We start from the raw sequence: 24690 nt of genomic DNA, 5'->3' as shown, positions 1-24690 counted from the left end.
ATTCAGATAAACAACTGCTATGACATATGGAAACCAATTCAATATGTACAAAGTCCAACTGCAGCCATATGCTCCAAAATTTTGCTCTTCATGGGTGAAAGTATCCAACTCTTGAAATAGCTGGTTTTACTGGAATTTAACACAGACATATTTGGGGGAAATAATTCTTAAACACTGAATTCAGTAATGCTAATGGTACTTAACAATTTCACCAATGGACCTGTTGCCTACCTGTCATCTGACAGGACAGCAAGGCAATGGAAACCCACACAAATCCGGTGACAAGGATTTTGGGAGCTACAGAAGCTAAATGGATACAGAAGTAAAATCAGGAGGTACAAAAGTTAAAAGGAGGCTGGAGCTACAAAAGTTAAATGGAGTTACAGTTTAAGTTAAATGGAGTTACAAAAGTTAAATGGAGTTACAGAAATTAAAAGGAGGAACAGAAGTCAAATGAAGATACAGAAGTTAAATGGAACTCCAGCTGCTTATATACAGATCAATCTGCTCAAAAAGTCACTTTAGGGATGAAAAGATATTTTCTTTAAATAGTAGCAACCTTGTCCTTAACCTTGGCACCCTAAAACACAAACTCTTCTGAGGTATTCTCATACTTAACCTTGGTACACTAAAACACAAACTCCTTCGAGGTATTCTCATACTTAACCTTGACACTATAATATACAAACTCCTTCGAGGTATTCTCATACCTGATCATTACATGAAGTTTGATCAAAATGATTTACAAACATAGGTACGTCAAAATGCCCAACATACAAACAGAGCATTATATCCCCTTGCAATGAATTCTCTGCAACATCGTTATGACTGGATAATGAACATCAGTTTAACCAAATTTTACCTTACTTCACAATACACATCAATTTTAGCCTATTCTTCTAAAGACAGGTTTATTGTATCATCAAAACTGACAATTAGTATGGGATATTGTATCTTTTTAATTTGATTGATAATATTTGATAAAGAGTGTTTTGATTGCTTGTTGATTATTGTCAGAGAACTGGAATCTCCTGTGTAGCGGATAAAGTTTGTAATCAATGTAACGACCTACATGATACTTCTAAAATAGGTTTTTAAAACTTCATCTATCAACAACTTGTAGCACATCTGCATGAGTTACGATATTGTCATCAGAGTGCGATTCCCATTAACATTCTGTCATATGATAAAGTAGATATCATATAACAGTCTAACAAACTAACAACTATTTATAGAATCTCTTTACCATATTACTCTATTCTCACGGTGGTTAAAACATTTCTGCGAAGTAGGTTGAAGATTGTGAAAGTGAAAGCCTGGAAAATGGTATGTAATATGTGGTAATAACTGTGCAAACATGATGTAGTACAGGTGATTTGGTTCCTAAACTTGAGATTAAAATTTTCCAATTAAAACTCTTACTGTTGGGATACAAGTAGCAAACTTGACAACTTTTTGGCCAAAGATGATATTCATGTGTATGTTCTAAATTTCAAGCCTAAAAATTGTACATCTAGACTTCATTTCAGGAAACTAACACCTTAACTACATATCATTGAAACACAGTCAATAAAGTGCAAAAAACTTCCTCTTAATGAACAGGTCATTCCCATGGTAATGGATCCCAACCTCCCTCACATTCCCTCAGACTAACTTACTGTAGTCTATCACCTCCCTCACATTCCCTCATACTAACTTACTGTAGTCTATCACCTCCCTCACATTCCCTCAGACTAACTTACTGTAGTCTATCACCTCCCTCACATTCCCTCAGACTGACTTACTGTAGTCTATCACCTCCCTCACATTCCCTTAGTTTAACCTAATGCAGTCCAACAAGGTTTTCAAGCAAACACTCAAAACGACTGCAAAAACTACCTTTACTCAGAAATAATTTGTCATAAGAAAAAGACATCCATGTACTTCACATCAAAAATGGTTTAGTTTTGTACAGTCTGGTAACATTTAGTAAAAGTACAGCTCTTATATGATTTCTAGGACATTTTTTTCAACAAACAAACAAAATATATTTATTTTACACCAAGTAGCAAAGAAATCTGCCTCATATACAGTCAAGGAAAGATATCCATTTCTTTTAAACCGGAAAAAATTTCACATCTTTAAAAAAAAAAAAAAATGAATATCCTTTATAATTTTCAAAATTGACATTTCCAACACCCATTGAGCAAATCAATATGAAGACAAGAAGTAACTATTTCATCATTATAGACAGTGTCATGGTCCTTAAGTAGTAGATTACCTGTTTTAGATTAAACCCAGCCAGATGATTGGATGCTGTTGCAGCAACAGAATTCTATCGTAATTGGGAATGCTATATTGTGATGCAATCGTAATGAATTCAGGACTAACATTACAACAGGGCGCCACAACTGCCTTCAGCTCCAAGGCCGAACATATTATTCTTTATTGCTATTGCCTCCAACTCTAATTTTGATACTTTTTCTGTTTTGTTTATCATGAGATCAAGCCAGCTTTTATTTACATTCTATGTGATATTTAACCTCGTGACTTAAAAATCCCATCACATGTCCTCTTAATTAGTGTTTACTGTGTATTAAAATAAATGTAACCTTGTATGTTATTGGCCATCACTGTGACCTTATTGACAAGCTCCCTCATTGATACTGGATCAATAGGGATGATAGGACGCCACAATTCTAGGCAAACAATCACCTAAGTAAGCAAAGAATTCAAAATCTGCAATAGGCTGCTAATGTCAAATCTACTTTTGGCTGCAAGCTAATATTTGCTGATGTCAAAATCTGCTTTGGACATCAAAATCTGATTTTGGCTGCCAATGTTAGTTGATGTTAAAATCTGAATTGGCTGCTAATGTTAATAGCTGTTGTCAAAATCTGCTTTGGACTTCAAAATCTGATTTTGGCTGCTAATGTTAGCTGATGTCAAAATCTGCTTTGGACTTCAATGTCTCCTTTTGGCTGCTAATATTAGCTGATGTCAAAATCTGCTCTGGACTTCAAAATCTGACTTTGGCTGCTAATGTAAGCCGATGTCAAAATCTGCAATAATCTGCTAAATCTAGCCATATACTAGCCTGGAATCTAATTCTGCTACAGACGACCATAATCCATTATAAGCTATAGAAGTTATCAAAAACCGCTATAGACTGCTAATGTTAGATAGTTTAGAGGATAAGCAAATCAGTTAAGCTTTTAGTATACTGCAAGATATATGTAATTGCCTTGTATAACTGCTATATTGACCTAGTTGTCTTGAATACAGCTAGAATGCAGTGAGTTGCCTATGTCTAGATAGGCTAGTTTACTTGTTTGCTGGTAGATTTGGTTTGGTAGACGTGTCACCAGTGTAAATTAAAGCATTCTGATAATCTGTGGAATATGTCAGGCAATAATTGCCTCTGTACCTTATTTCCTAAAGTAGGCCAGGGCCATCTTAAAATACTCTCATCTCTGTAAACCCTTAATCACTTTTTTTCCCATCACAAGAACATTATCTATTATGTTGAAGCTTTTGTTTCCATTATAAAAATATCAAGGGAGTTATTTCCAGAAGATGCAAATAAAAATCAATTTCAAAAAACTATGTAGGAAGGAAATTAATTTGTTTTCAGAAATTTCATCAATCAGAAGTGTATTCAATTGTCGTCAGTAATCTCAACTAAAGACTCTTATGTCATTACTGTGTCTGTTGATGAGTATAGTCACAGGTTACCTTGAAACATGGGTCATGGATACAACCTGAAATAACCTTCACTAAAATTTAAAAAAATTAATCAAAAACATCCAGGGATTTAACTGTTTTGAATTGTTTAATATACCAATGTGTCATAAAATGCACTTCTAGCAACATTATAAAGTACATTCCATTCTACACACTTTTCTGACAATAGGTCCATGTCTGGCAATGAGCCTTCATATATCATTTACAGTTCAGTACAAACACAGGCTATTTCATTTTTCTGTAATAGCCTATACCCCACACACATGTTAAGTCACTAATACACCCCCCACCCCCCCTCTCCACTTTGAGTCAAGAGCTTATAGCTAGGTTGGCGGCTCCCTGGGCTTATTGAAGGAAAATACGGTAGTTACAAGTACAAAGTAATGTCTAGCAGTTTTAAAGCAGGAGTGCAATATAAATGGAAATACTGCATTAGCTATGGTTTCTCCATCTCTGAAACAAGGCCAATTTCATTAAACAGCAGAACAAATTAATTATTTTCCTTAATTGATTTTGAAAATTGTTTGTATCTAATATGAAAGCTGTAGCCTTCCAGAGTTTCCTTCACTGTTCTAAGTTCATTGTCTCCTTCTCTTACAGTATGATGAAGTTCTGATAGTCGCGGAATAATCTAAGTAATGCTTCAGGGGGAGTAAACGAACCTTTTGGTGTCTGTACATGTAACTGCAAGCAAGATTTGCTGTTAACCTTGAAAACAAGTATCTAGATGGGTTCCAAATGTAATTTGTGAGAAGTCAGACTTTGGCTAGTCTATCATAAGGCCCCTATGGTAATTATGAATATAGGTAGACATAGACAATGTTGATAAAAATATAAAAATAATCGTAATCTGTCTATCCAAACTTTACTTTCTAATAATAGCTCTCTATTCATTTTTTTTTTGTCTGATTTTAATCACAAAATATTCCAAACTTTTCAGTTTACAATCTGTTTCTTCGGTTTTGCAATTGTTAGAAACTGTAAGAACTGAAACAAGAGGCTAAATGGGCATGTATCCTTCCCCTGTTCAGCTTGTTAAGTGGTCCTACCACAAATCAATATGGTGTACCATTCTGTTCACTAAATTTTATATCAAATATCATAATTCTGGGATTTCCATATTTAGAAACTAATGATTTATAACAAATATCATAATTCTGGGATTTCCATATTTAGAAACAGATGTTTTAAAATTTTAGTACATTTCACCTGTGACCTTGAAACTGAGTTCCAGGTCATTCATTTGAACAAACATGGTAGCAATTTTATCCTGAAATGAGGCTAAATCTCAAACAGAAAAGAGAGTTCAAATGATCTGCATACTTGGGCAATGTAATGAGAAAGTTGAAGGTTCATTGTGTAAGACATATGATTGGTTTCATCTGTCCAATTATTACAAAGGAGTTCACTAAAACCAGTTAGAGTGGCTTGACCTCTGTGCTACTGTGTAATTTTACTTTAGGACATGTACACTGAGCCTTTACTCTGTCATGATATATTCTAAGGTAGTAGGGATTTTGAAAATAAGCCTTTGATAACATTAGGGACATAAAGTGACACAGAAATGGTGCTACCGATAGTGGTGGGATCCATGGTGTTACCGATAGTGGTGGGAATCGTGGTGCTACCGATAGTGGTGGGAATCATGGTGCTACCAATAGTGGTGGGAATCGTGGTGCTACCAATAGTGGTGGGAATCATGGTGCCACCGATAGTGGTGGGAATCATGGTGCTACCAATAGTGGTGGGAATCATGGTGCCACCGATAGTGGTGGGAATCATGGTGAAACCAATAGTGGTGGGAATCATGGTGCTACCAATAGTGGTGGGAATCGTGGTGATACCGATAGTGGTGGGAATCATGGTGCTACCAATAGTGGTGGGAATCATGGTGCCACCAATAGTGGTGGGAATCGTGGTGATACCGATAGTGGTGGGAATCATGGTGAAACCAATAGTGGTGGGAATCATGGTGCTACCAATAGTGGTGGGAATCGTGGTGCTACCAATAGTGGTGGGAATCATGGTGCCACCAATAGTGGTGGGAATCATGGTGCCACTGATAGTGGTGGGAATCATGGTGCTACTGATAGTGGTGGGAATCGTGGTGCTACCGATAGTGGTAGGAATCGTGGTGCTACCGATAGTGGTGGGAATCGTGGTGCTACCAATAGTGGTGGGAATGGTGGTGCTACCAATAGTGGTGGGAATGGTGGTGCTACCAATAGTGGTGGGAATCATGGTGCTACCAATAGTGGTGGGAATCGTGGTGCCACCGATAGTGGTGGGAATCGTGGTGGTACCGATAGTGGTCGGAATCATCGTGCTACCAATAGTGGTGGGAATCGTGGTGGTACCGGTAGTCGTGGGAATCATGGTGCTACCAATAGTGGTGGGAATCATGGTGCTACCAATAGTGGTGGGAATTGTGACGTACCAATAGCGGTGGGAATCATGGTGCTACCAATAGTGGTGGGAATTGTGGCGCTACCAATAGTGGTGGGAATCGTGGTGCTACCGATAGTGGTGGGAATCATGGTGCTACCGATCGTGGTGGGAATCATGGTGCTACCAATAGTGGTGAGAATCATGGTGTTACCGATAGTGGTCGGAATCATGGTGCTACCGGTAGTGGTGGGAATCATGGTGCTACCGATAGTGGTGGGAATTCTAGCTATTTTTGTCTATTGAATACAAAACACATTGAATGGTAAGAAAAGTAATTCTAGTATAACAATGCTTTATGGAAAATAGTACATGTCCTGAGCTTGGACCTGTTTTATCATGACAAAACACTACCAATTAATTTGCCTTTTTCAATTTTGTTATCAATTTCTTGATTTGATTTCATTTTTTCAATGATCAGCTGATTATAAGCTACTAGAAAAATACGAGAAAATTACAAAGGTTGTGAATAGCAAAATACGAAGGTTATAAATAGAAAATTATGAAGGTTAAAATCAACAGTTACAGGCAACAAAATGGCCAGGGCTAATATTTTAAGCCTCTCTACTATCATGGATGGGGATATAAAGATCCTTAAATGGATGAACAGACTGAGTGAGTCCTCTATAATCTCTGTCGTACTGTTACAGGGATCAGACAGTAAGATCAATCATTTACACCACCAGAGCATGCTACATAAGACTTATCCAAGCTCTTTTGATTCAACTTCTAAGAAGATTTCAAACCCTTTTAAATGAAATTATTGATGTTTAATGTTGAAATATGACCCTGAGAAAGAGACAGATTTGAACAAACTTGAATCTACAGTCTTAAGTCATGAAAGTTCTACTATAATTTCCTGACATGGTAAGAGTATTTTTTGTTGATTAATTTCACCAAGTCTGCCTTTAGTGGCCTGGGGTACCATTACCAGACACTGGCAGACATCTATTACATCAGCACTGTTCCACAGTATTTTGGGAATTCCCACCTCTCTTAAATCATAAAATTGACACTGTGTCACATGTGCACACTTTACTTTTCAAATTGAGGAAAATTAAAAAACATATATATATATAATTTAAAAAAAAAAAAAAAACTTGGAATGGAGCCGAGTTGCAGATTCCCTTATATATATGGAGGACAATTTTGTACAATATGACGCAGAAACTCTGCAGCCTTGAAACACCAAAGATAAAGTGCTATGCGCTATAGCTGTACAATGATCATGCTTCCAGCATGTTGTTGTGAAATCAACAAGGCAGATCTCTGTTGCTATGGACTTGTCTGATTAAAACCTTTAAGGGACTCGAGTAAACATAACATTCAAATATTTAAACTCATAAAACTGATTTTTTTAAACTAAATAAAAATCAAAACAAGATCAATGCACATCAAACGCACAGAAGCAAGTCTGCAACATCAAGGAAATAATGGTGCTTCAATTTACTGGTCTGATATGTCATTGCCTTGATAAACTGAAACATGATTTAAATCTCAGCTATAATATAAATGACTGTACATAAGATTAGAATATGGTGTAACTTTTCTCTTTTACTCATTGTTAATGGTTAATTAACTATTGTCTCAAAATAAGTCCCCGATTAAAAGAAATAAGGCACCAGTTTCATCAACATCCATAACTTAAAAATTTCCATAAGAAAGCATTATTGGATTAAAGGGAAAAATCTACCTTAGTTCAGGAATCTTCTTTAAATTCTGTAATGATTTCCTATGGAAAATTTAAAAAATCAGGAATTTTAGGGATGTCCTAAAGTTAAGGAAAATTGATGAAACTGGGCCAAGATTGTGTTATCCTGTCATTACAGTTACCTTTAATTGTTTTTTTTTTTTTTTTTTTTTACTATTCTATGAATTTTGTGTGTGTCATCAACCAAATATTTGTAAATCTAAATTATAGTCTGTAATATTAATAACTTTCCTAGAGTGTTACTTATGTCCAAACAGAATTCATATCACAGTATATACGTAAGAAATGTATTGTATTGTTAAATCTCAAATGGTACAGTTAAGTAATATACAACCTTATAATAAGTCTCCATGTCACACTATAGTAGCATACAGCCTTAAGTCTCCATGTCACACTATGGTAGCATATATCCTTTAGTCTCCATGTCACTGTATGGTAGCATACAACCTTAAGTCTCCATGTCACAGTATGGTAGCATACAGCCTTAAGTCTCCATGTCACAGAAAGTTAGCATACACCCTTAAGTCTCCATGTCACAAGTTAGCATACACCCTTAAGTCATCCTCAAGTCTCTGTATTTCACATACTCCTTAGTCTCCATGTCACAGTACGTAGTGGAGATACCCTGTACTCTCTATGGCACAATACAATACTGGAAGGTTCCGGGATCAGTACCTTAATATGTACCCTACAAGACAGGGCTTATCTTACAACTAAAAATATTTTCTTTTACTGATAAACTGTTTCCTTCATCAAGTGATAAATCACACAAAATCTTTTCATAGGTAAATTCTCTGTAAGTCTCTGGGAGTAATCTTGGTAAGCATATAAAGGTGTTAGTGTGTTGTCTCCTCATGACCATCAGCTGAACTTATTGTTTAAAGATAGGGACCTCAAGATATATAAAGCCTAGCTACTAAGATGGAGCAGACATTATCTATAGCGACAAACAAAAAGTTGTATTTACCAACAGAAACGAAGACAGAAAATGAACAACAAAAAATTAAAACCGACAGATACAAAAAAAACATTTGGACAAACCTACGTACAATGAACTGTAACAGCCCTTTACTGTCAGGCCCATAAACATGATGGAAGGCCAAGTACCACCAGCCACGTTTGAGCAGACGACACATAATTAACTTTGTTGAAATTTGTAGGTTAATTTGCAATCTTAAGGCCAAACTGAAGCTACATATGGCAACAGTTGATTAATTACTGCCATCGCTCTACAAGGTCGCTGAAGAGAATGTACAAAGAAAACTCTTTTTTTTAAATGCTTTTAAATATTCCAGCTGACTAAATAAATCATTGGTAAGGTTGAACAAATAAAATGTCTTTTGAAAGCAACAAGTTCATTGACAGCACTACATTTGCTCTACATTGTTAGTCGTCAATAAAGAACACCATCACCCAACGCCAACTTCTCAGCCGTTACTGACAAAAAACAAAGTTAGGAATAGCAACAAAAACCTACGAGAACAAATTGATCTGGCAGCTAGCAGCTAAGTGATGCGATAATATGTACAATTTGTCATAGCAACAGATTGAGAATGTGTCCTTCAACACTGATCTGACTGACGCTCAAGGGCACAATTAAACAGGAATCTCGATTTTACTGTTCATGTTCAGTTCATGGACTCTTGTCAATACAACCTTGAAGAAGGCTGACCCAAGGTCGGCCTTATCAAGAATGCACCACACACAGCCATTCTTGTCAGGTTAGCTTTTTACAAACATGGAAAACAACCAGACATAACAATAGAAAATCCCAATAGATTCTTCTACTTAGGCTCCATTATTTTTTTTAAGTAAAAGAAAATTGAAAGTGATGGATCGAAAAACAGCACAACAAGAATGAATAAAATAGGAGACTTAAAATTAAGATATTTTTTTCATTCTTTTCTTTTTCTGTTTTAGAATTTGTTTTTGATTTTTATGTTATATCATTTTTTGTAATGTAAAAAAAATTAGTGTTACTAATGGTGTATATCTTATTACTTATTACCTTTATACTGTTGAAAAGTCAAATCCCTTTGCACCTTTAATATATTTATTTCTTAAAAGTATCAATACTTAATACTCAATTTAAAGAAAAACAACACTAACAATCTTAATTTCTGTAATTTAGAATTTAGCGACTACTTTAACAGGAAGAATCATTTTTTGGAAAGAAGTACACACTACATAAAATTTTGTAAATGAAGATGATCTAAATGCCTCCTTGTAATTACTTAATAATCTTGGTTATCACATAGTATCACTTTGAATTCTTACCTTAGAATCAGTGCGAAATCTTACCTTAGAATCAGTGTGAAATCTTACCTTAGAATCAGTGTGAATTCTTACCTTAGAATCAGTGTGAAATCTTACCTTAGAATCAGTGTGAAATCTTACCTTAGAATCAGTGTGAAATCTTACCTTAGAATCAGTGCGAAATCTTACCTTAGAATCAGTGCGAAATCTTACCTTAGAATCAGTGCGAAATCTTACCTTAGAATCAGTGCGAAATCTTACCTTAGAATCAGTGCGAAATCTTACCTTAGAATCAGTGTGAATTCTTACCTTAGAATCAGTGTGAAATCTTACCTTAGAATCAGTGTGAAATCTTACCTTAGAATCAGTGTGAAATCTTACCTTAGAATCAGTGTGAAATCTTACCTTAGAATCAGTGCGAAATCTTACCTTAGAATCAGTGCGAAATCTTACCTTAGAATCAGTGCGAAATCTTACCTTAGAATCAGTGCGAAATCTTACCTTAGAATCAGTGCGAAATCTTACCTTAGAATCAGTGCGAAATCTTACCTTAGAATCAGTGTGAATTCTTACCTTAGAATCAGTGTGAAATCTTACCTTAGAATCAGTGTGAAATCTTACCTTAGAATCAGTGTGAAATCTTACCTTAGAATCAGTGTGAAATCTTACCTTAGAATCAGTGTGAAATCTTACCTTAGAATCAGTGTGAAATCTTACCTTAGAATCAGTGTGAAATCTTACCTTAGAATCAGTGTGAAATCTTACCTTAGAATCAGTGTGAAATCTTACCTTAGCACATTTATGTAATCATTAGGGTGTACTTTTAAAGCACCTTGAAACAATACGTAAGGTACTCTACTGATGACATGGCACAACAAAATGAATGGATGACATGGCACCACAAACACTATGGATGACATGGCATCACAAACACTATGGATGACATGGCACCACAAACACTATGGATGACATGGCACCACAAACTCAATAGATGAGATTGCACCACGAACTCTACAGATGACATGGCACCACAGACTCAACAGATGACATGGCACCACAGACTCTACAGATGACAGTACCACAAACTCTACAGATGACATGGCACCACAAACTCTACAGATGACATGGCACCACAAACTCTACAGATGACATGGCACCCAGACTCTACAGATGACATTGCACCACAAACTCTACAGATGACATGACACCACAGACGCTACAGATGGCATGGCACCACAAACTCTACAGATGACATGACACCACAAACTCTACAGATGACATGGCACCACAAACTCTACAGATGACATGGCACCACAAACTCTACAGATGACATGGTACCAGACGCTACAGATGACATGGCACCACAAACTCTACAGATGACATGGCACCACAAACTCTACAGATGACATGGCACCACAAACTCTACAGATGACATGGCACCACAAACTCTACAGATGACATGGCACCACAGACTCTACAGATGACACGGCACCACAAACTCTACAGATGACATGGCACCACAAACTCTACAGATGACATGGTACCAGACGCTACAGATGACATGGCACCACAAACTCTACAGATGACATGGCACCACAAACTCTACAGATGACATGGCACCACAAACTCTACAGATGACATGGCACCACAAACTCTACAGATGACATGGCACCACAGACTCTACAGATGACACGGCACCACAGACTCTACAGATGACACGGCACCACAGACTCTACAGATGACATGGCACCACAGACTCAACAGATGACATGGCACCACAGACTCAACAGATGACATGGCACCACAAACTCTACAGATGACATGGCACCACAAACTCTACAGATGACATGGCACCACAAACTCTACAGATGACATGACACCACAAACTCTACAGATGACATGGCACCACAGACTCAACAGATGACATGGCACCACAAACTCTACAGATGACATGGCATCTTCTTGTGACATATTACCACCAATATATTGATGACAGGGAACCACAAACATCTCTTCATTGAAGCTTGGTGAAAATTTAGCACAGGAATTGGAAATTCGCTAATCAGAAGAATGAATAGCTGTACTAACTTTAAAATCAACCCAAGTATAATAAGAATATAAACAAAGAGTACCACCAAAGGTGCAAAAGCTCGCCTCACAATGTTTATTACTAAACCCCACACTAGCATTAGGGGGTATCTACATCCTAATAGATTAAAATCTCCAGAGTCAGCGGCTCTCAGCTCTGGAACCCTGAGAGCAAAATATGAAATTCACCAAAACTTAAAAGAGTGATCATGTACAAATGTAATTATGAAACTGTTACAGTTTTTAAAACTGATGCATACCTCAGCTTGTAAATAAAATAAATTAATTTGTTCAAAGGAATTAAATATTAATTTTCAATATAGATTAATGTCTTTTGACAATTTGATCTGATTTTAATCACATTTCCTAATTGTATCTGAATCAAACCTATAACTAAGATTAAATGACAATTAATGGATAATCAATTTGACTAATTGAATGAAATTATTTGGATTCTTAACTTCATTTGGCTTCCCCTTTTTTCAAAAAGAAATGAAGAATGAAAATCTTGGATGTATAATGAGTTCCTGAATTAATATATCACAATGTTCTTGATAAAAAGTGATACATTGACCCATTTTAATTATCTGTAATTTCGAATTATCAATTTTAAATCATGTCTATTTATTTAAGTCTGTTACATTGATTTTGTAAAATCTACTTTTGGGGAAAAAATCAAAGTGTCGAAGGCCACTCATAGGTGCTGGGTATGAGGGATTGAAATACAGGAGAAAAGCAAATATTATATAGATATAAAATGGCATGTAATAAGAAGACATTTTTATTGTTATTTAAGTGTATTCCTAAATGTTATACTGACGATCATCCCATGTCATTTTAAGGAATTGTATTTACATTAAAAGGGCTGTACTTGCATTAAAGTTGTGATGAACGGTGAAGAATTACGCTTTTAAACCTCACTTGAATTGGCATACTATGATGAAGTTTAGTTCATAGATCAATTAATCCATGATTTGTTCCCGATGAATTGGCCTACATTATCTGTGCACACGACTTGTTGAATCACACATTTGTGTTATATATTTTGTGCAAGCATTTCACCATCAACTGATTTAAAACATGCAACCTCTTTATTGCTATCGGAATCTCTTATGCGGAAACTCCAACCAATTCAACCAGTACGGCCATTTTTGTGTGGCCTATTTCTCGGAAACGACGAACCAATAGAAAGTATTCTACTTTCATTTTAAGTATTGAATGTAAAAACATTACGAGGTTTCACTTATTAAATTCCAATTGGAAAATCAGAGACTAAAAACAGTATTAGACAGTCGCGGGCCATTTATCAGTTATCATAAGGTTGTTTAGACATTCATTTGTTCATATGAACATTGATACAGCTTACTTATTTCAATGATTAAAATGTAACTTGAGTGGGATTTTTAATTGACATAGGGGTGTTCTATCAATTAGTGTCCTCAGACTAAGCCAATATACCCATTTATTGAGCCTGGAGAAGACATACATATAGGCCTAGTATATACACTGACGGTCAAAATGGGAAGCATCAGTATACAAAAATTACAGATTAAAAAAATTACAGAAAAAAAATCAAAATTACCGCCCTTTACACACTAAATTTTTACCAATCAAGATAAGCATTGCAGAATGTGATGTACTTCATCGGTGATGTTAAGAAACACAAATCGTGGCTTGTGTCATTTTTATGAGGTATGTGATCAATAACTTCTATCAATTGATCAAGCACTCCAAATGTTTCCAAAATATATATCTTTTTTTTAAAGTCAACAAGGTGGATATGTACTGTGCACTGCAGTGTTTGTGTACTGTGAAAAATATAAGTCTGAATGTAAGACGCCATTTGATTGGATGCCCTGGAATTCCAGGGCACAACAGTTTGAACATGACTATATCTGCCAAGGTTTTCCGGAGTGAAATGCAATCAGAAGCCTTAACTAGTGAAGATGATGGATGCCCTGGATTATGATAATTTAGGAAATATTGAATAGTTTATGATGTATGAACAAAACAGACTTTTTTTCACAAAAATAATTTCTGATTCTGAGAGATAAAAGTTAATCCCCAAAGAAAACCTCAAACCAAATAACAGTACCCTAGTATACTTATAAAGGAGTGCCTTGCACTTAAAACGTTTTAGATAAAAACATGAAGAATCCAACACCAATGCCGGGGCAACAACATAAGCTTCTCCTTTCCTTCAAAGGCTAGCTAAGAATTATTAACGTCAGGGACCTTTTAGGTCCTCTGCAGTTTTAGTCATCATTGAGACAAGTTTTGGGGGACTGAGGCTGATCCGGCCAATCACAGCTATCCCAATTATATACCTTCCCTGTTGTATATAGTGCCCGTGTTAACAGTGTAATGATATCCAATCACAGCTATCCAAATTATATACCTTCCCTGTTGTATATAGTGCCCGTGTTACCAGTGTAATGATATCCAATCACAGCTATCCCAATTGTATACCTTTCCTGTTGCGTATAGTTCCCGTGTTACCAGTGTAATGACGCTCGCTGGTCGCAATTGGTGTATCCTTAATATCTATTACTGTTTCTCAATTTACAATTAGCATAATTACTGCTTAGGGTCGCGTAGTTATACAATTCATGAGAGTGCAGGGTGGGCATTTGATTGGTCGTCCAATCACTGCGCTTCTACATCATTGGAGGTTGAGGATATAAATTAAAATCATGAAGGCCATTATCATTATTTCATAATCGAACAACTCCGGCGTAAGCTGTCCAATCCATCCAAAACAGACAATATCCGATATTCATCGATACTTGGCCTCTTGATCCGCACACTGTTGATACGAAACTGTCATATTTATTATCTCACTAGTTTCGAGTAACAGTGAGTTAATTGTTGTACTACCGGCGTCCGTGTCAGTGCCTATATTTTGGGTAGCCTAGTATTTTGTCTTGGAAGTTTTAAAAAGGTAACACGTCCAACAAGTATAAGCTTACGTCAGTTCCTATTCTAGTTTGCACTCATTACAGGTGATTGAGTGATTTCATGGCTTTAATACTGTGGGGAAAATTGCCATATTGTGAACCAGATCATAGAATTGACCAATTCTCTAATGGGCATCAATTGAGATGCTTGGACACATAGAAACAGCTCGGTCTAGTACTGACAGCTTGTCAAATGTTGCTTATGTTGGGAACATATCTTCAAAACTTTGATCAGCCATACAAGCTGCATCTTTTAATAAGATTCGTACAATAATTTGGTGTCAATACACACCAGCACATATGATGCTCTTGAAATTTAAATTGCTATATCTATGGAAAGTATGCTTAATTTCATTTCACAATTTCCCATCCCTGACATTTTCAGGGTTTGGCCCTTTGATTTAACAAGAGGCCCAATGGGCCTGTATCGCTCACCTGGCTCTACAGCAAATTTGCAGTTGATTGAGGTCATTTCTACAGATACTATGCTGATAACAACTTTATTCAAATATCAGAGTAAGCTAGGTTTATTCATGTCAATATATTTTCTAGTCCTTCATTCCAGCATACTATTGGCCTAAGATCGGGTCTTGGTGACTCTTGGCTCTAAGCATGCTACAGACAGGCCCAAAATCAAGTCCCCGGGCCTCTTGGTTATTGAGAAGAAGTCCTTTGAAGATTATAGCCTATTTGACCCATGTGACCTTGAAGGAAAGTCAAGGTCATTTATTTTAACAAACTTGGTAGCCCTTCACCCTAGCATGCTACAGGCTCAATATCAAGTCCCTGGGCCTCTTTGTTATTGAGAAGAAGTCGTTTGAAGATTATAGCCTATTTGACCCATGTGACCTTGAATGAAGGTCAAGGTCATTTATTTGGACAAACTTGGTAGCCCTTCACCCCAGCATGCTACAGGCCCAATATGAAGTTCCTGGGCCTCTTGGTTATTGAGAAGAAGTTATTTAAATGAAAAAGTTGACGCCGGACGGACACCGGGACACGGCATAAGCTCACTTGCCCTTCGGGCTGTGAGCTAATAAATCAACATTTTTAAATGGCAATAAAATACAAACAGCATTGGATATTAAATGACTGATCGGCCTGTAAAACTGACAGTGTGACAAGGATTTACTGCTAATACAAACATATATCTATACATTTGGATCACTTATTGATTCAAACTTGTACCGACTGAAATCCTTGAACAGAGGATTGTATGTCATGGTTAAACACGTGTAGTTCTTGTAGTTACATAAACTGATCAATGAATGCTCAATAGTGACACTATTCAAGGGTTGAAGAATTAAACATCAAGTATTAATTAAAAAAATAACATCACATTTGTAAACAACATTTTACATTCATAAATATTGATATCATTACATGATGAAACACATGCATTGAACATACAATACATATATAGGAAGTTCCAAATCAGCTGGTTGGTGTTGACCTGTGTATAAAGGGGATCTATATCTATAGTTGGTGTTGACCTGTGTATAAAGGTGATCTATATCTATAGTTGGTGTTGGCCTGTCTATAAAGGTAACTATATCTATAGTTGGTGTTGGCCTGTCTATAAAGGTAATCTATGTCTATAGTTGGTGTTGGCCTGTGTATAAAGGTAATCTATGTCTATAGTTGGTGTTGACCTGTCTATAAAGGTAATCTATATCTATAGTTGGTGTTGGCCTGTCTATAAAGGTAATCTATGTCTATAGTTGGTGTTGGCCTGTGTATAAAGGTAATCTATGTCTATAGTTGGTGTTGACCTGTGTATAAAGGTAATCTGTATCTATAGTTGGTGTTGACCTGTGTATAAAGGTGATATATATCTATAGTTGGTGTTGGCCTGTCTATAAAGGTAATCTATGTCTATAGTTGGTGTTGACCTGTGTATAAAGGTAATCTATATCTATAGTTGGTGTTGACCTGTGTATAAAGGTGATATATATCTATAGTTGGTGTTGACCTGTGTATAAAGGTAATCTGTATCTATAGTTGGTGTTGACCTGTCTATAAAGGTAATCTATATCTATAGTTGGTGTTGACCTGTCTATAAAGGTAATCTATATCTATAGTTGGTGTTGAAAAAGGTAATCTATATCTAGTGACTGTTTTTTCAGTCTCCCCTTGGGCGGTCTTTATAGAAATGTTTGACTGTACATACTTTCACAAAATCGTGAACATTAATTACCACAAATTAAAACAAATGTCATAATTAATTAGCATTAACATTTTTGACTTAATTGACTGAATCCATATAGATGACATATCATAAAGTAAAAGTGTCCATTAATCTAAAATTTTGGCAGCTACTGTAAATATAGGTTGTGGTGTTATTTTGTTTATATAACCAGGCCAGGGGTGACGTGTTTGAGTTTTCTGAGGCTTAATGAGGGATGGCTGCTCAAATCCAGGATAAATTTAAACCCGAGTTGATTTGGACAATGTACCAAATTAGGATTTAGGGGAATTTTTTTAATGATTTTCCAAGGCTACACTGCGTAATCTGGATAATGGTTGACACCTATGAGTGAAAGTGAATCTATGAGTAAAATCTGTCCTGTTGTTTCACAGAAATATGGGGTGGTGGTCGCCAAAAGAAAGTTGTTATTTACTACCAAGTGTAACAAAATCTGTTAATGATGTTAATGACTGATGAAGTATCTTCATACAGCTAGTGCTTTGACCTATACAACATATTTAACACGTAATCTACAAACAACTTTAACTGGAAAACTTACCGGGTTCATCACTGTACAATCAACAGACGTTTGCTGGAAGGGGTCAAACTTGTCTGCACACACTATAAGATCAGGAAGAGGGTAAAGCCGGAGTCCCACATCATGTGACCAGTACACCGGACATACGTGGAGTGGCAGGGGACACAGGTGACCCTGAGATATTAGGGTCTTGGCAAACTACAACAGGCATGCATGTACATATTAGACATGGTCAAAAGGGAGATAACTGCAATTAAAACCTCTGATTTACTTTTTGGGATAATACTGGTTATTAGAGTATATCAAGGTTCTTAATTCTTAAATCAAATAAGAACATTCACTGAATATACTGTATTCACCCTAATGAACACATCTATATCTGGTACCACATTTGAATATACTGTATTCACCCTAATAAACACACCAATATTTGGTACCATATTCAACATTTTTCTGGGAAAGAAGATGGTGTACTTAATTGAAATCCATAAATTGGTTGCTAACCTCACAGATCTGCCCATTGTGTAGTTGTTTAATTTGTTTACCTCTCCTGCAGACATTATTAATGTAATATGGCTAAACTTTACATTTTTATGTCAAATTATGTTTCCTATCACTCATATTACATAACATTCATTTATAATTGATTTTCCATTGTTTGTATGCAGAATGTGGCTTTCTGATTGGTTGAGATTTTTTTCCCCATACAACTAAGAAAAAAATCTACAAACTATAGTAAAGTTTACCCCCTCCCCAGGGGCAAAAGTGAGACCCCAGGGTCATGAAATTCACAATTTTGGTAAAGCACCATAAGACCCTTCTATCTATGAAGAATGTCTGATTCAACCATATCTCAGAGTAAAGAAGATTTTTGAAGTTTTAGTCAATTTGACCCTTTTTGGCCCCATCCCTCAGGTCCCTGGGGGGTGGGGACCATATAATTCACAATTTTGTTTGACCTTCAGCCATAGAAGCTTTCTGCCAAATTTCATTGAATTTGGTTTAGCGGTTTTGGAGAAGTTGAAAATGTAAATTGTTTACGGACGCACGACGACGGATTAGAATAGGTCACTTGACACTTTGTCGCAGGTGACCTAATAAAAACTCACAATGACAGTCATGAAATAAAGGCTGTTTACAGAATAACATTATAGAACTTACATGTGAGGGTACATCTCCGTCCTCTGGAAACTTGACACAGTTACGACACATCTTAGTAACAATATCCTCACGGAAAACTACAATATGCTGAGTACAGTACTGTATCCGACATGGATTACTGGTAAAGATGGCCGACGGAATCTTTTGTTTTACATCCTCAATGATGGAACTTGGTATAGCAGGTCTGTAAATGGTAAATAATCTCAAGTTTATACAGTCATGCATATAACACTTAATCCAACAATTCTGTATTCCACAGGCTCCTAGCTCGTAGGTACAGCACCAGGCTTGTGTTTATGGTTGATGATTCCAGTGGAATTCTCATGATGACCAGTAGTCTAACAAAGTATCCAGAACAAAAGTCTTTAATGAATAACATTCAATATTTTAACCTGATTATCCATCCTTTATCCTTTAACAGTTTACAAATAATACAATCAATCATTCATACTATGTTAAATTTAATTTCATAACCTAGGAATACATCTATGAAGCATGGATGGTGATTCCCCTATGCAGTGAAAACCTGAACAAAAAGTAGTTAATTTCTAATTTGAGTGCACAGCATTGATGTTTGGCTATGAAAGACCTTCGTCCTAACAAAAGACAAATCAGGAAGGATAACAAGTCATACATCTGACCACTTTGTGTCAGGAGCATTAAAATTCTCTTCTCAAATTAATGGTTACAAACAAATTAATGGTTACAAACAAATTAATGTTTACCAAAGAATTAATGGTTACAAACAAATTAATGTTTACTGAAGAATTAATGTTTACCAAAGAATTAATGGTTACAAACTAATTAATGTTTACCAACAAATTAATGTTTACCAACAAATTAATGTTTACCAACAAATTAATGTTTACTAAAGAATTAATGTTTACCAACAAATTAATGTTTACGAACAAATTAATGTTTACCAACAAATTAATGTTTACTAAAGAATTAATGGTTACAAACAAATTAATGGTTACAAACAAATTAATGTTTACCAAAGAATTAATGGTTACAAACAAATTAATGTTTACTAAAGAATTAATGTTTACCAAAGAATTAATGGTAACCAACAAATTAATGTTCACCAACAAATTAATGTTTACCAACGAATTAATGTTTACTAAAGAATTAGTGTTAACAAAGAATTAATGTTAACAAAGAATTAATGTTAACAAAGAATTAATGTTTACGAACAAATTAATGTTTACCAAAGAATTAATGTTTACCAACAAATTAATGTTCACCAACAAATTAATGTTTACCAACGAATTAATGTTTACTAAAGAATTAGTGTTAACAAAGAATTAATGTTAACAAAGAATTAATGTTTACCAAAAACTTAATGTTTACCAATGAACTAATGTTTACCAACAAATTAATGTTTACTAAAGAATTAATGGTTACAAACAAATTAATGGTTACAAACAAATTAATGTTTACTAAAGAATTAATGGTTACAAACAAATTAATGGTTACAAACAAATTAATGTTTACTAAAGAATTAATGTTTACCAACAAATTAATGGTTACAAACAAATTAATGGTTACAAACAAATTAATGTTCACCAACAAATTAATGTTCACCAACGAATTAATGTTTACAAACAAATTAATGTTTACCAAAAACTTAATGTTTACCAATGAACTAATGTTTGCCAACAAATTAATATTTACCAATTTAAAATCTTCTGCAGTAATTCTAATAGTTTCCAAACTCACCTTGGTAGAATGGATGAAGGGCCAGGGTCCTGAGGACCTGGCACAAAGATAAACCGACTGTTTTCTGCTATCGTAGGGAACTCACTGATCAGGTCCGTTAGACTAGAGAATGCCTCTGTTATAAAAATAAATTGCTTCATGATCATGACATCCTAAGCTGACTGTTTTAACTAAAAACAACTCGGAACAATAACTGTCACATTCCATTTCTTTATGATAATAAAAGTAATGGAGGGAAATCAAGGACATGCACACTCTAGATTAAAGATATTCTGGTGGAATAAGTTACAAAAACTGATCTTTTAAAGATTCTTGCTGTTCAGGAGATTCAACCTTGTCAGTATGATTCCATGTAAAATGGAAACCAGAAGTATATGGGTAAAGTGTGAAAAATATGTTATTAAAGATTTCCAGTAAAAGTTTGAACCAGCAAGCATTTCAGATAACAAGACATTCAAAAAGTTCACAACAACTTTCTCTTTTGAACACTGTATACGTATAAATGTGATGCAGTTAAATAGACTGTTTAAGTTTCTACAGAAAGAGTTTCAGGTCACCGTTCCTATGTCTTAGTAGCATAATTTACCTTTTAACACTTTAGCATGCTGGGCTCCATGTGGTGCCGACAGAAAATTTCCACACAAAACAAAACAGACTGGTGGAAATTCAGAATACCCCGTAAAAAGCACCCTCAACATCTCAAGGACCTACAAAAGAACATTGCAAAATTGTGGAACTTGTGGGACCACAAACAATTAAGTTCCCTTTTCCTGAATAACACTTGCACAGTAGTTACCTTACATCTTGTAAAAGGCATCTAATCATTTTCATTTTTTTTTTAATAGTAGTATGTACTTTAAGATTTATTCAATATTTGCAGACTTCTGAGTTTTATTAACACTGGCCTTTGCATTGAAATATGAATATACTTAAGAGTAGGTCACTGTATGAATTTGGGTAAAACAACAAAATAATGTCACTAGAGCAATTAATTGTCAAATGCAAAATGTTTCCCACACAGATGTTTATAGGCAAAAACAATATATATCTCCTTTACCTAATCATGTTCTGTTTATAAGGGAACCTAAATGAGAAGTTGCAGAAATATCCTGCAAGTACTTTTCACTTAATAGCAATAACAAGGATTGTTTACTATCGGACATATCTACGATGGACCACTGATGCGGAACAATTTTAATCTGATAATGGAGGGCTAAAATTATGTGGATAAAAAAGAAGCCTTAGTGCACAATTTAAGAATGTTGTGACTTAATCAGTGAAGTTTTAAAAATTAGCATGAAAATAGTAGTTGTCCTGGTAAGATCCCGACACAGATAGGTGGGAGGGTGGACCCGATTCCAGCATACCTCCCTAACTTTGTTACTCAACAAATTGAACAGCAGTACAGGGATGTGCTTTGTGTCATATTTTCAATAATACAGAACATTTCTCAGAAGGAAGCATTCCAATGGCATAAATAATACGTTATTGTCATAAGGTTTTGAGCACTTATAACTTATTTGTGAATCTGACAAAATTTTTGATTGGTAACTTTGTCAAAGAAAATGTGCTTCGGGAATAAGAGACGGCAGTCGGCAAGGAGTACACCGTACCTTGACCTGGTCAAGCCACACATCAGACAAGAACACAAACATGGCGTCCGGATTCTCCTCTTCAATATGTTTAAGTCTCACGGATCCTTTAACACTGATGTTGGATAATCCTCCAAAAAAATTTACATTTCCGAAATAATTTCTGCAAAAGATTGAATTAAACATCAACTATAATTCACTAGTCATAAAATATTCATACATAAAATTGGTTTCAAATTCCCACTAAAAGGGATCAATAATTGTGTGTGATTGAAATCAAACATTTTCACAACCAACCTTGTAGTCTTTGCAGGTTCTGGAGGAGGAAAGCCAAAGGCGTTTATATGAAACACCGAGTCTTCATACCAACCCTCGGCCAATACAAAGCAATTCTCTGTAAACAGGCCACTGTGGAAGTTCTAAAGCAAGAGTTGAGGAAAGAAAATCAAAGGGTCCAGACTTGCCTATGTCAACTTTATTATAATAAGAATTATTGGTCAGATCAATTGACTTACAGAATGAATATTTTCCTAAATCCTGACCAGGAAGTACTGAATTTTTTGTTTTATTTGTCTGATCATGCTGAATTCACGTGCTGGACTAAGTTTACAGTTCTGGTGTGTAAGTAAAAGGATACAGCTTTAGAGAGGTCTAAAGCAACAGCTCCTGTCAGATCCTCCAAGTACCATTTACCCTGGAAATTTAAATATTTCAAAATTTGTCGTAATTTATGAATGCCATGCATTTGGTAATATTGTAAAATGATATATTCATTACAAACAAATTTATATTCTTAAACAAAAATCGTATTGAAGTTTAATAAGAAGCGGGATTGTATTTTTCATTTATTATTTTTTAAATATCCATGTTGAATTTTGTTTTGTATTAGTATAAAAACAGTTTTATTTTTAATTACTCTCATATTACCAATATTTTCTACTTTTTGAGCTTTCTCTCTGAACACAATTCAAACAAAATGTGGACCAAATCCAGTCATTCTTAAAGAATAAGAATTTTAAAGAACTGCAATATTTCCCCTATTCAAAACCCTCACTAGGCTTCAGGCCTATAGGAGCCACACATCCCTTTAATGTTGAATCTCCTTTGGCCAAATTCAATGATGATCAAGACCAAATTTTGTAAAACTGCATTCAGGTGTTCAGGACTAGTAGTGATTTAAATGATATTTCTCTATTTTCCCCTACTGGGCCCCGCCCTTCTAGCCCCAGGGGAACAACATCCTCCATTTATACAACATCAGGTCTCCTTTAGCCAATAATGCACCACACCAAATTTCATCACAATCCATTCAGGCATTCAGACCTAGTAGCAATTTAAAGGAAATATTGACAGACAATGGACGCGGCGCCAGGTAAGGTAATAAAACAACATCATTTTAATTCTAGATAATTTTTCCATTCTCACCTCTTTAAGCTGTGTTAACATTCCAAGTACAATAATATCTCCTAGCTTAGTGTTACTGCCCAGTAAAAACTCGATTGGCTTCAGCTGGAAAACAAATATTTAACATAAGTGTAAAATATTGTTTTTATCATTGATTACAGAGTCATGACAGAAATCATTTCCTAGTATATAAGCTTTGTATATGTTTAGTAATTTACCCTAGTATAAGGTTTGTATATGTTTATCAATTTACCCTCGTATAAGCTTTGCATATGTTTATATTAATTTACATTTATTATGCTTAGGGATGGATATATATATACTGTATTGTCTTTCATAAAGTCACCTCTCTCATACCGTATAAATTATACAAAGAAGATTTTCAATGACTGCATAAAGAAAGTTAATGTTTCATGTTATATAATACTGTATTGCTATAAGGAGAAAAGAGAGGAGAAAAGAAAGAACGAGAAGCTGATGAAAGAACAGAAGTGAGAAAGAAGAGAAGGAAAGAAAAGGACAGCTAACAGAACAAGCATATCATGGAAGGAAATCAAAACTGAGTTAATTTAATGGTGAAATCACAAGATAGTTACTGGATAACTAAAATTTAAATAGTTGAAGAATTTGTAATCAGTCATGTCAGGTTTTAGGCAATATTTATAAGTTTGATCCATTTCTTCCATTCATTTACAAACAATTGTAGACATGGGTCTCCTTTACCATATGTAATACATTTTATAACCACATAGCTTTTCTTTTATTACATTTACTAGTCGTAAATTACAGAGAGTATCGCGTATATTTCTGGTTCTGTAGATATAAGACTTAATTAGAAAAACAATTTCTTTATCGACACAATTATAAATGCCTGTATTATTTACCATTTCAAATAACATTATTTCTTT

General features: G+C 35.2%; 1 protein-coding gene across 13 annotated transcripts in view; it reads right to left on the bottom strand.

The window, feature by feature from the left end:
* The window catches only part of LOC117324378 (DNA polymerase epsilon subunit 2-like), a 64384-nt gene that overhangs the window by 28644 nt on the left and 11050 nt on the right, over positions 1–24690 (bottom strand). For all 13 annotated transcript variants that reach the window (XM_033880199.1, XM_033880203.1, XM_033880205.1 and 10 more), the window contains exons 7-14: positions 23804–23887; positions 23016–23072; positions 22676–22797; positions 22400–22541; positions 21373–21493; positions 20787–20901; positions 19068–19251; positions 17928–18104 (exon numbers count right to left, since the gene is read on the bottom strand). In XM_033880199.1, coding sequence (XP_033736090.1) covers positions 17928–18104; positions 19068–19251; positions 20787–20901; positions 21373–21493; positions 22400–22541; positions 22676–22797; positions 23016–23072; positions 23804–23887 — 1002 coding nt within the window. The remainder of the gene's footprint in view (positions 1–17927; positions 18105–19067; positions 19252–20786; positions 20902–21372; positions 21494–22399; positions 22542–22675; positions 22798–23015; positions 23073–23803; positions 23888–24690) is intronic.

This window comes from Pecten maximus, chromosome 3 (assembly GCF_902652985.1).
Source record: "Pecten maximus chromosome 3, xPecMax1.1, whole genome shotgun sequence".
Taxonomy (NCBI): Eukaryota; Metazoa; Mollusca; class Bivalvia; order Pectinida; family Pectinidae; genus Pecten; species Pecten maximus.
The sequence above is the reverse complement of the archived record's forward strand: the minus strand, read 5'-3'. Positions and strand labels throughout refer to the sequence as shown.